This window comes from Montipora capricornis, chromosome 3, assembly GCF_036669925.1.
Source record: "Montipora capricornis isolate CH-2021 chromosome 3, ASM3666992v2, whole genome shotgun sequence".
Taxonomy (NCBI): domain Eukaryota; kingdom Metazoa; phylum Cnidaria; class Anthozoa; order Scleractinia; family Acroporidae; genus Montipora; species Montipora capricornis.
The window spans coordinates 61,615,027-61,626,237 of record NC_090885.1 but is presented as its reverse complement, the minus strand read 5'-3'; the positions used below and the strand labels follow the sequence as shown (position 1 = coordinate 61,626,237).

Sequence of the window (11,211 nt, the reverse complement as noted above, 5' to 3'; positions counted from 1 at the left end):
CCGCTGGCATGTGACAGCGATCGATACGAACGTCAAGTTAAGACTTGAGCTTGCCAACCCATGCAGGGGCAGGTAACAAAGTTACCTGCTATTTTTGGTTTTTTACCTCCTGTGCAAAAACTTAGCAAGAACCCTGTACACATCAGATTTGTCATGTACTGGCTCTTCCAACAATCCATATACTGTAGTATAAAAATCAATAAATGTTCACCACAATTCACGGGTAAAGGAAGATACAAAATTATGTTGAAAACTAGATGATACTTTCAAATTTGCAATGAGAGTAAGCAAGGGAGTTCTTTTACATATTACCTTGAATGTTATTTGTACCCAAAAAATGTTGAATAAATACTGGGTACAGTGTAGCAAATCTTTATGAGCATTTACAATGTATGTAAAAACCAAGATAGTGTGAGGAAGAGGGAGAGAATGGTTTACTTAAGTTGAAAGAAATGAAACCCTATATTATTGATGTTTACTTCAGACCTAAAATGGCCATGTTTGATCCTTGCAGTTGTGCTTCCCACTCATGCATAACCATTCCTGCAAGATATCTGATGAAGTTACTGATGTTTCCAGAAGAGCTGGTTGCAATAAGGCCACCTTGTAGCCTATGCTTGTGGCTTTCAAAGAGGCTAATGGTTGTATGCATTAGAAGCTTGTCTGTTAGTGCTTTGTAGTGACATCTGTTCAGACATGTATTCTGAGCCATGATCAGAAGTACTCTGCAAATTATTATTTAGTTTTACGGTTAGGCTGTTAATTGAAAGGACAAGGGGAATGTAGTTATCTAGAAGAATGAAAAGAGTTCCATATTGTATGTCTTTAATTTGAAGAATTTACTCATCACAGTTTCTCAAAAAGTGTCTAGCATCCATAAACAAGTTCTAGTATAAACATAATTCTCCATGTCTTAGGTTTATCAGTAAGCTTGCTTTGGAAAAAGTGTTTCATGTACAGAATTAAAAGTTAGGATCAAAAGAACTGACAGCGTATTCTCTGCTGTTTAGAGACATGGGCATGCAGTGGCTCAACAATTGGAGCAATGGACAGAAGTGATCGCTGAGAGGTCAAGTTTTGTGGAAAGGTGTTACCTTGAGAACCAGTTATGAATGAAGATAAACGGGCAGATTGGTTATGTGAAACAGCCGTATTTGAAGCTCTGGAAGTTCTGGATTATGATTGGAATCTTAAACACTCATACATAATTAATTTGTTTGCAGTAAAATTAACAGATGTGCTGAATTCATGAGGCTCATACAAATGGGATTCTTTGTTGCTTATAAATTCAATGTACAGTTAAGATCTCACTAGTTGGAGTCACATCCTACATAATAAAGCGTTGCATGTCATAGTCTCAGTAAGGTGACCAGCAAGTTGATATGAAGAAAAACACTCGTGATCATTAAGTTTTTGATATCCATTTATTGTGAATACAGTTGTTGACCATTTCCTCATATCTTATACTTCCGAGGGACTAACAAATTAAATTATATGTTAGTTCTATACTTGTAAAACTTTAAAAAGCTTGGGGCTTGATATTAAAAAAAGGAATACTCTTTGGTGTGTCACTCTTAACATCGCTTTGTTTCCTGGGCCTGGTCTAGTCAGAACTTACATCAATTAACAATTATTCGCCGAAGACGAAGTGATTATCGCTGAATATTCACCAAGACAAAGTCGTGGTGAATATTCACCGATTATCACTGAGCCTGAGGCGAATAATTGTTTTAGTATAAATACACAGGTGATTATTTAAAAAGAGAAAAAAAAAACATTTCAACGCCAATTCATATTCACTTAAAGTGGCAAAACGACTACTGGCAGCCATTTTGTCCGTCGAGGTTATTCTCGGCTGAGTACCCAAGATAGCAAGCCAATGAGAGCGCGCGATTTTGTATAATCACCTGTGTATTTATACTAAAAACGATTAATATATTTGTTTGATTTGCTTTAATGATTTTAACTGCCTCAGCTGACAATCTCCTCTATTAGCAGAGCACTTGTCCTCAGCATTGTAAGGTTCACTAAAGTGAAGTGATTATCATAGATTTTATGGTGATAATCAGAAGCAGTATGCAGTATAAGGAGGGCAATGGGGCCTACTTGAAACTGTAGAACCTAAAGAAAAAGTTATAGCTCCATTAAAAAATCATCAGTTCCACAATATTATTTTGTTTTGGCAGACCACTGAGAAGGAACTGCCAAAAGAGTCATAAGGAAAGGCAATAAGTGTACATGTAAGAGACCAAACAAGTTTCAGTAATCCTTGTCAATTTTTAATCTCACATTTTTGCTATGCTTGTTTCATCATTTTAGCATATTAATTAATGCAATTTTCATACTTTTCAAGTAGCCGTAGTGTTATTGAAGTGTCAATACGATTTCAGTCAGGAGTTCATTAGGGTTTTGCAGCGACATGTTTGCATTTTTTATGTTCTTGATATGAAAAAGTAAGCAGAAGAGATTAAAATAGCCTTGAAAATTAAGTCATGGCAAGATACTGTGTACAGCTGGTCAATATACCTGTATCCAGTGCCCAACCATTTACCAATCCTCATGATTATTGTCGTTAATGCATTTTACTTGGAAATCATTGATGAAGAAAAGAAAAAAAACAATTTTTGAGAGGGTAATAAATTGTATTGCATTAATTGTATCATACTGTAAACCATTTTGTGTTAAATGGCTTAACAGCATGTGCATTTGATTTAATAAATTCTACATGTATTTAAACAACATGGTTCATTATTTTTATTTCTTGTACATAACATGGATTTTGTTGACACACGTAAGAGATATTTCTGTCATCTTTAAATTATTCCACTAGCCTTATTTACCGGAGGACCCTAGCAGGACGCCACCCTCCTTATTTGTCAACCACTATTGATTTTTTTTTGCCCAACCAAGGTGCCCTTCAGTTTAAAAAAATCTTGATAATAAGATCAAATTCCTATTGACTGTGGGTGGCTGTTTTGATGAGGTTTCCTTCAACTGTTTCCGGAATTTTCAGTTTTGAGTTGAATAAATTTGAATAGGCAACAGCTTGTTTCGCATGCAAGCATCAGCCTTAATATAGAGAGATTTAGCATCGCGTTTCCGTGAAACGGGAAACGTCTAACGGCAGACTGTTGCTTGTCATAAAAGCATGAAAATTATCTTATTCTAACATTTCTCTCTCGTTTTAGAAGTTGCGCGACATTTGTAGATAACAGGCAAAAAGAGGAGATAAAATCAGACCAGTTTCTTTGAGTTTTGGCAAAACGCAAATTTCAGTTTCACGGAGTTTGCCGTCCGCCGTAAACGCAAAGCTAAATCTATCCTTAATACAATACTTGAAGTCATTTAAAGGCAGAAACTTAAAACGTTTAAATACAACTTGATTGGTTCCAGCGAGTAAATACCGGTGTGTTATTATGTACCTCTATGTAGCTTTCATTAGCTCAATTTGTGGCTGTTTTACTGAAAACGAAATTACACAGAATCTGATACAAACTAGGCTGGCAACAAGTGGGCTTTCAGAGTAGAAGTTTTTGTTGCATTTTGTAATGCATCTTCCTATTGGACAGAGTATCATTTCGTACACCAATCTTTTGTCTTTATTCCTTTATGAGCTAAACCTCTATTTAAAGGGAAGTTGACTGTGGATTTGTTGGTTTACGAATGAGATAATTTGGGTAAAAAGCTATATTGGATATTTGAAAGTATCTTTCAATGAAAGAAAAACTTGTTTTTTTACATCAACCATTATCTTTCAACTTTTACTGCCATGGAATGCGTGGGTCTGTAAATTATCCACTGCTATAATTATGCGTACAGTTTGTTGGGGCACATTTGCACATTTGCACGTATTTTAATGTTGTCAAAGTACATTAACCAAAATTATTTTTGGTCCATTACAGACATTCCTGTCTTGATTCTGACTTACTTCTGGTTCAGTTAAATTTTTGGGGAGATGTGTTTGAGATAAATTAAGCCCTCTTACATTATACCCGACAACATTTGATGCTGGCAAAGAATTTTTATATTTATTTCAAGTTGTAGCTCCATATGAGCCCCAGTGGGCAATTAGACCCATTCAATTCCTTATTCCTGTTAGCCAGGACATTTTGTCAATCTAATTAAAATAGTTCATTATCTTTTCTGCTTATATTTAACTTTTAGCACACTTGTTGCTATGTCCTCACATGTGCTTTGGAGAACTTTTTTTTTCTGGACACTTGCTTCACAGGTCGATGTATGTTGGTCCTGGTATTAACTTGGTCAACGTGGGTTGTCGTTTTTGATATGTACATTGCTAGTTCAACGGAATTCTTATTATGAGTTTTGAGAATAAATCCAGGACTGTAGTGTAATGTGTAGGAGGGTTGGCCATCCCGCCATATTAAACTTAAATGTTCTTCTTTGTCGTTTTCGTGAGAAATCTAGGGGATTTCTTGGTCTTTTCTTTCAATTCAGTTCCTCGCTTTGTCTTTCACCCTTCTTTGAGAGGTTGACAAGTTTATTCGTGATACAAATATAAATCCAGGGATGTCATCTGCTCCGACATAATGTTAATCAATTGCTTCTTTTCCGGTAGTGCGTTTTATTGATGAGCACGTCATTGACGTGTGAACCAGGGATGCCTTCTAAACTTTTCTCAGCTGGTATTGGTCATTCATCCCTGGTTGTGCTTAATTTATAGAGTACTTATTGGCATCCAGGCTCGTTGAGCCAAGGATGCCCCTTTATCTGTTGCAAAGTAGGCCGCTCATCTGGATCTCTTGACAGCAGCCAGGCAATTAAACTTCGAGCATCTGAAAAAGATGAGCAAGGCAGTAACTATTAGCCAAGCCTTAACACTGAAAGTGCGCGGAACGTTATACTCTACTTTAATTTCTGTGAGGAGATCCTTCGGCGGATGCTAAATGTAATTTGTGACAATCGGTATTAATATTTTGTCGACACGGAACAGAGATCTGGGTGCGAGTGTCGTTCGCGTGGGCTCATGGGTAGTAAGTTTGTAAAAGGAGACGGTTGAGAAACTTGTTTCATTCTACGGTCAGCTTTGCCACTTTTATTGTGTATTTAGCCTTCTCTGATTTGTTTTTAGATTTCCCTTAAAACCCCAAAGGTAGTGCCACTGCATTTGGTCGGGGCTACACGTTCCCTATTTTTCCTAACAAGAGGTTTTTTGGGGGCTTTACATGTCCGGCTTTGGCACTTATGCATGTAGGTTATTACTTGATGTATCTCTTATTCACTGTTGTAAGCTTATTGTCACAAATAAAATCTATCTTGGGCCTGGCTGACCAACGCGTCCATATCTCAACCTCTGTTTGGTTCGGTTCTGTAGTGAAGCCAAATTACCAGATATTAGAGAGATTTGCATCGCGTTTGCGGCAAACGTTAGTCCAAAATTTGCTTTTTGCCAAAAAATGGTTTAAACGTGTTTGATATAAGGTCACTTCTTGCCTGTCAGCAACAAGTGTAAAGTAACTCTTCAAGAGAGAAAACGCGATACTAAATAATTTATCTTTGTCTTTAGCCCTACATGTTTTATTAGTCTATAGTGGCATTGGCATCGCCTTCGAAGAAGTCTTTTCTTAAACCAACTAATAAATCATACACATAGTCTATTGTATCTGACTTAAAGTTACTTGATAATATGTATCCAAATTCAGAATGCTAATCAAACGTGCGGTAAACGCGCTCCGTTTTAACACAATTAATCGAGCATTGACTTGAAGAGGATTTTTGTATCTAGTAAAGTCAAGTGATAGTTTCTCGTTTCGCTAGCATCGTTAGCTGTATGGAAGAGTATTTATGTGTGTCTTACCCTTTGAAAGGTGTTTAGGAATGGATGGCTTCATGAACAGAGCCATACGAGGTTTGACATACGGCATTTCACCGGTCAGCATTTCATTAAGCAGAAAACCGAGTTGCCAGACAGTTGCTGGAATTCCAAAGAAATAGTGATGAGAGAAGAATTCAGGTGGACAGTAATGCTGTGTGCCTGAAAATTGAAAAAGAAAGGCGTTCATGAAAGCGACGAATATGAGTCCCCAATGGTGCATTAAACTTCAAGATGTTTAAGCAATGCAACGTTATCAAAAGAACAATGTTATTGGTTGAAGGAGGAGAAACAATCGCGCTGCACGTGCGGCACGCGTGCGCATCTAGTGCGTCTCTTGTACCGTTTACTCATTCTCGTCACCAGAGCCTTGGATCGACCCAAGGCTCTGGGGAACTCTGTGCAGGAGAACAAGCGCCGTAGGGTTGTTATAGCCAAAAACTGGCTCTGGGAGCCGTCCAGCGCCTGCTCACTCCTCGTTCTAACATGAATGCACCAATTAGAAAAGCTTTTGATTGTTCTTCACGAAAACCAATGAGAAGACACTTTGTTTCAGGGTTCTCCAGAGCTCCTCTCTCGCTCAATCAAGAGAAGAGCTGTGGGGTCGAGATTGCCGTATACTTTGCACAATGACAACAGATTTGCAGACAACATAAACATTCCTCATCTATTTTTTCAGAGCCCTCAGCCGATAATCTAAAACGTGAACGAGATGGACCAGTCGTGAGAAAATGAAAAAATAGTCAAGTTGTATCATGAGTTTGAAGTGACGTTTCCGTCAGCGTTCTCGTTGATTAAATTCCTTATTCTTACCAGGAAACTCCCTGCCTCCCCTCCCCCCATTCAAATTCAAATGGAACTCGTTAACTGCTACATGGGTAGCTATGGGAATTTAAGTGCAGGGATGGCGCAGTGGTGAGGGCACTCGCCTCCCAAGCATCGATGTTGTCCGGGTTCGATTTTCAGACTCGGCGTCATATGTGGGTTGAGTTTGTTGGTTCTGTACTCTGCACCGAAAGGTTTTTCTTCGGATACTCCGGTTTTCCCGTCTCCTCAAAAACCAACATTTGACTTAATTTGCGTTAATTTGATGATTTCAATTTACAGTGTCCGCAAGTAGTGCTGCAGCGCTAGAAGACTTGACGCTTAAATAAAGTTCCTTTCCTTTCCTTTTCTTACAAAGACATCATTCTTGTATTCATTGGTCAATGTTTCTAAATGATAAAATCTACATGTTTTCTCAGTGCACTTGGTATCAATGAACCTATTAAATTAAGCAAGTCAGATCATAACAGAAGGTAGCTTGGAAGTCGACGCCTGTTAAGGGTCACCTTTACTTCATGGTCGAGAATAATGTATAGCCCAATTAGTTCTAGCTAACCACTGTACTCTGTCTGTAAGCAATCTTGTTGCTCTATGGGTCACAGAAACCTTTATCTGTTATCATTTAACCTGTAGATGTACTCACCAACAAAATGCCTGAATGGATCCTCTTGTGTTTCACAAGCAAGTCCAAAGTCCGTCAGCTTTGCCTCTCTTGTCTTTAAATCAATGATGATGTTCTCTGGCTTGAGGTCTCGGTGTAGGACGCCTTGTTCGTCGCACTGGATCGTCGCGTCGAGAATCTGCGCGAAAAACCGACGGCCCTCATCTTCGGGGATGCCATCTCGGGCCTCGATTGCTTCAAACAAGTCCAAAGAAACTTCGGGGCGCTCAAGCACGAATACAAAGTTTTCATGGTGCACAAAAATATCGAGCAACCCAATGATGTTTGGATGGGCAACATGACGCTGGTAATATGCTTCGGCTGGAAATTGTCGGCCCTTTATCTGCAACAGTAAAAAAGATGTCGTGCTTTTGTCATTATATTGGCTTAATCTTGGCTCCACTCTTTATTCACGGCAATAAATTCCACGATCCGGAAAATTCCAATAATAAATGAGTTTTTTACCAACAACAGTCAAATCTAGGAGGGCTTGGTCTTTCGACTAGTTGCCCTATAGAGCGGTTTTCAACTGAATGAGTATCGTAAAACCAAAACCAAAGTTATTACTTTAGCCAATCAAAAAGAACGGAGACAATCCAGTAACCAATCAAAATTCAAAGGAATTACACGTAGCCGACACAGAGCGCGGGAAAATGTGCACGCGAGAGCCACGATTGGTTTTGGTTTCACTTCTGATTGGTTGAAAGAGTGTCGCCACAACTTTGAACCAATCACTGAGTAAAGTAATGCAAACCAAAGTAATTTGCTAATTACTTTCGACACTCAATTGAAAACCGCTCTATGGAGTCTCAATTACTAAGCCTTCGCATGTTGCAGGAGTTTTGCTGAAAATGTGATCATGCATAGTCTCTGGCTTAGCCTCTCACGCAGACGTTCTTAGGGCTTCGTCACGCGTGCCTCTCCCACTAACGTCTGCTGAAACGAAAAACCAAATCCGTTCGTGGATTAGGGACCAATCAGAGGCCGTTTTCCAGTTCTTGGTGAACTCGTGTTTTGTATGGCATTATTTCGCAGCATGTGATTGGCTGTGCACGACGCAATTAGTCAATGTTGATTGGTTTCTTTATAGTAGGCAAACAGCCGTTGAACGGAAGTGGTTTTTCTTTTCAGCAGACGTTAGTGGGGGAGGAACGCGTGACGAAGTGTCATGAAGGGTGATGAAGAGACGCACGTTGCAAATGCGCCATCCATGATCGCAAAAAAAAAGGTTTCAGAAACGTTTCAACATGCTTACCTCCTTAAAACGACTAACTTTATTTTTCTTCACAAATTTGATGGCAACCTGCAAAATGGACGAAACAATATCACTTTATTGCCGTTGAGTTTCCTTTCAATAAGGAAATGAAGAAAAGACACGTTCAGCTCTTTTTAACCCTTTTACCGCCGAGGGCTTCCCCATTGACGAGTAAAATCGTCTGGCGTTAGACAGAGTAAGATCTATTAGTGTCAATGGCTTTTATGGCATTGCCGAAGGTTTTAAGTAACTTATTAGGAATACTCGCAAATATCGTTTCAATTCCAGCCTGTCTCAGAGATAGATAATCTTGCAACCGAGATGTGTAGACTAGTGATTTGAATTCGCTGATATAATTTATTATGATTTCTGTTGTTTTAGTTTGAAGTTGGCACGGCAACAATTTAAAAACACTGGCCTTCATTGTTTTTACAGTTTCGTAATCATTGCGAAGTTGCTGTTGCTCTTATCATTGTGTTGCAATCAATTGCCGAAGGGGTAGAAACGACTCGTCAAAGGTTGAATTTGTGAGCAATGTGAAGTACAACCGTCTGTAGTCGAATCGCTCGATCGAAACAAAATTTGTGCAAGACTTCCTTAATTAAATGCCAAGATAGCTGTCACAGGCAACGATAGTACTAACTCTGTTTTGAGAATTTTAATTTTGTACAGTTACCGATTAGCCTTAAGAGGATATGCCGCCCAAGAGGGAATTTATTTCTTACCTTAGGGTAGTTATTTCTTACATCATTGTTTACATACGAATTTGGCTTCATAAGACGTCTTGCCTTACACAAATCAGTCGACTTTAAATGTTTAAAGGAAGGTGGTAAACTAAGCTACGTTTGCAGTTTGAAGCCTTTACGTCTTGAAAATCAGCTGAATGCTACAATCTCGGTCATAAAATTAATAGTTCAGACACTTCGCTTGAACGGCAAGTTAAGCACATCAAAGCTGTGAATAACGTACCCCTACTCCTCTCTCCCATCAATGTTGCATTTACCAGTTGGTTTTTGCACTCCAACCCATAAACATCAACATTGAAGGGGGAGAGGGGGCAAATTGCTGTCTGTGTTACAACATTTGTGACCGAGACTGTAGCTCTTTAAAACCAATAAACTATTGGCCTTCATGCCTTCTGTAAAATGTCGATGTTGTTTTTAAACAAAAACACAGATAGCAAATCGTGCAATTCCTTTTTAGTTCTTAGTGCTGATTTCTTGGAGGCTCGATAGGGGTAAGACGACCTGGTGCTGATGAGGCAAACTTTATAAAAAAAAATCCTCCCATGGTCCTGCACTGACATCAAAAGTCAATTATACTAACCGGTAGACCATCACGCTTTCTTCTAGCAGTGTAAACTTCTCCAAATCCTCCGGATCCCAAACACTTTCCAATATCATAAGCTCCCAGTCCACGTGGTTTACGCTTTCCTGAAAGCAAGGAAAACAGTTCAACAAACAGACGAGTTGTCTATTAATAAAACCTGTCCTTTTTGCCTGGAATTTAGCGGGACGTAAGCGAACCCATACACGAAATAGGGCACGGGGTTCGCGGTGTTGTGGCAAGGCTCAAGGTGACAACACCTTGTAGGTGACCTTGACTCCAATTGTATTTCAACTTGCACTTCTGTGCAAAACTAGTTAAAAGTCAAGTCAAAGTCAAAATGATTGTCCCTAAAGCGTGGGAAAATGCTCGTAAGTCAGTCAACCGGTTATGTTTTCGCTTCTTAAGCTTGTTAGTCATTAAGGTGGCGCGAACTTTTTTTGACTGGTCACAACGTAAAACTTGAACCAAAGCAATTAAGACGCAAATTCAATTTCTACATCGAAAACCGCTCTGTCAGGGAAGTAAAGGTTTAATAGAGTTTTCTACCTCTGCGTGTCTTTTTGTTGCGTTTTCTTGGGACAGGCTGTGCACAACTTGGTCCGGCAACACAATTGTCTTTCTCTTTATCAACCTGAGTCTGGAGAGAGAAAAACGTCTCAGTTACTGAGGTCAGGAGAAAATGTCCTCTTTTTATGTGTCCTACCTTAACTGGTTATGTCTAACTTCTGCCGAGCGTTTCACGTTGAACTAGAGAACCTTCTAGACAAAGAGTTAAAAAAGAAAACGAAGGAAATTTGACTCATTTTGTCGTGTTGTAACTCAAGGCAGATAGAATCTATGATCGTTCTTGGTAGATTTTCTTTATTCCTTTAAGAGTGATGTTATGTAGGTTTTTGAATCCTGATTCTAAGAAGACTTACACTTGGCTCTGCAGTCAAGGCCTTCTTCGCTGGAACTTCTGTTTCCAGATTTGATTCTCTATGAGCTCGTTTAAGGCTGAAGGTGATAATGAAATCACAAAAATTAGAAAACAGTTTTTCTGTTGTAAATATTTTGATACTTTTTGACAAATTAACTAAAGTCGCCAACCTTTTGGATGAAGTAGCGTTTTCCGTTGTCGACTTCTGAAGAGTAGGGAGGGCCTGCATAAATAAATAAAAATTATCTCACATTGAATTGTATTGCAAAACCAATAGAAAAAAAAAAGGAAGAAACTCGAAAGTAACATACCGGTGATGCTGATGGTGGATTTCCGAGTTTTCTGCACTTCGCAGGCACGCAAGGGCTTTCTTCATGCTGCCCACGCGA

The 11,211-nt window shown here is 39.1% G+C and overlaps 1 protein-coding gene and 1 long non-coding RNA gene across 2 annotated transcripts; both read right to left on the bottom strand.

Annotated features, from left to right (window-relative positions):
* Window positions 1-3,933: 3,933 nt before the first annotated feature.
* Window positions 3,934-9,350, bottom strand: LOC138042796 (serine/threonine-protein kinase pim-3-like). Its single transcript, XM_068888806.1, has 5 exons — window positions 9,300-9,350; window positions 8,575-8,622; window positions 7,302-7,662; window positions 5,819-5,995; window positions 3,934-4,796 (listed from the first exon to the last, which is right to left on the bottom strand). The coding sequence occupies exons 1-5, from the start codon at window positions 9,348-9,350 to the stop codon at window positions 4,690-4,692; spliced, it is 744 nt and encodes a 247-aa protein (XP_068744907.1). The 3' UTR covers window positions 3,934-4,689.
* A 604-nt stretch (window positions 9,351-9,954) lies between these two features.
* Window positions 9,955-10,899, bottom strand: LOC138041662 (uncharacterized). Its single transcript, XR_011130868.1, has 3 exons — window positions 10,824-10,899; window positions 10,450-10,540; window positions 9,955-10,007 (listed from the first exon to the last, which is right to left on the bottom strand). It is a non-coding gene; the product is annotated as an uncharacterized lncRNA (long non-coding RNA).
* Between the last annotated feature and the right edge of the window lie 312 nt (window positions 10,900-11,211).

Bases quoted from the DNA above. Each gene is read 5' to 3' on its own strand.
- LOC138042796 (XM_068888806.1), bottom strand. From the start codon at position 9,350: ATGAAGCCAAATTCGTATGTAAACAATGATGTAAGAAATAACTACCCT. The intron at 5,996-7,301 runs GTGAGTACATCT...TTCAATTTTCAG, and splicing joins TCCATTCAGGCATTTTGTTG to GCACACAGCATTACTGTCCA. The intron at 4,797-5,818 runs GTAAGACACACA...CATCTTTTTCAG, and splicing joins TCCTAAACACCTTTCAAAGG to ATGCTCGAAGTTTAATTGCC.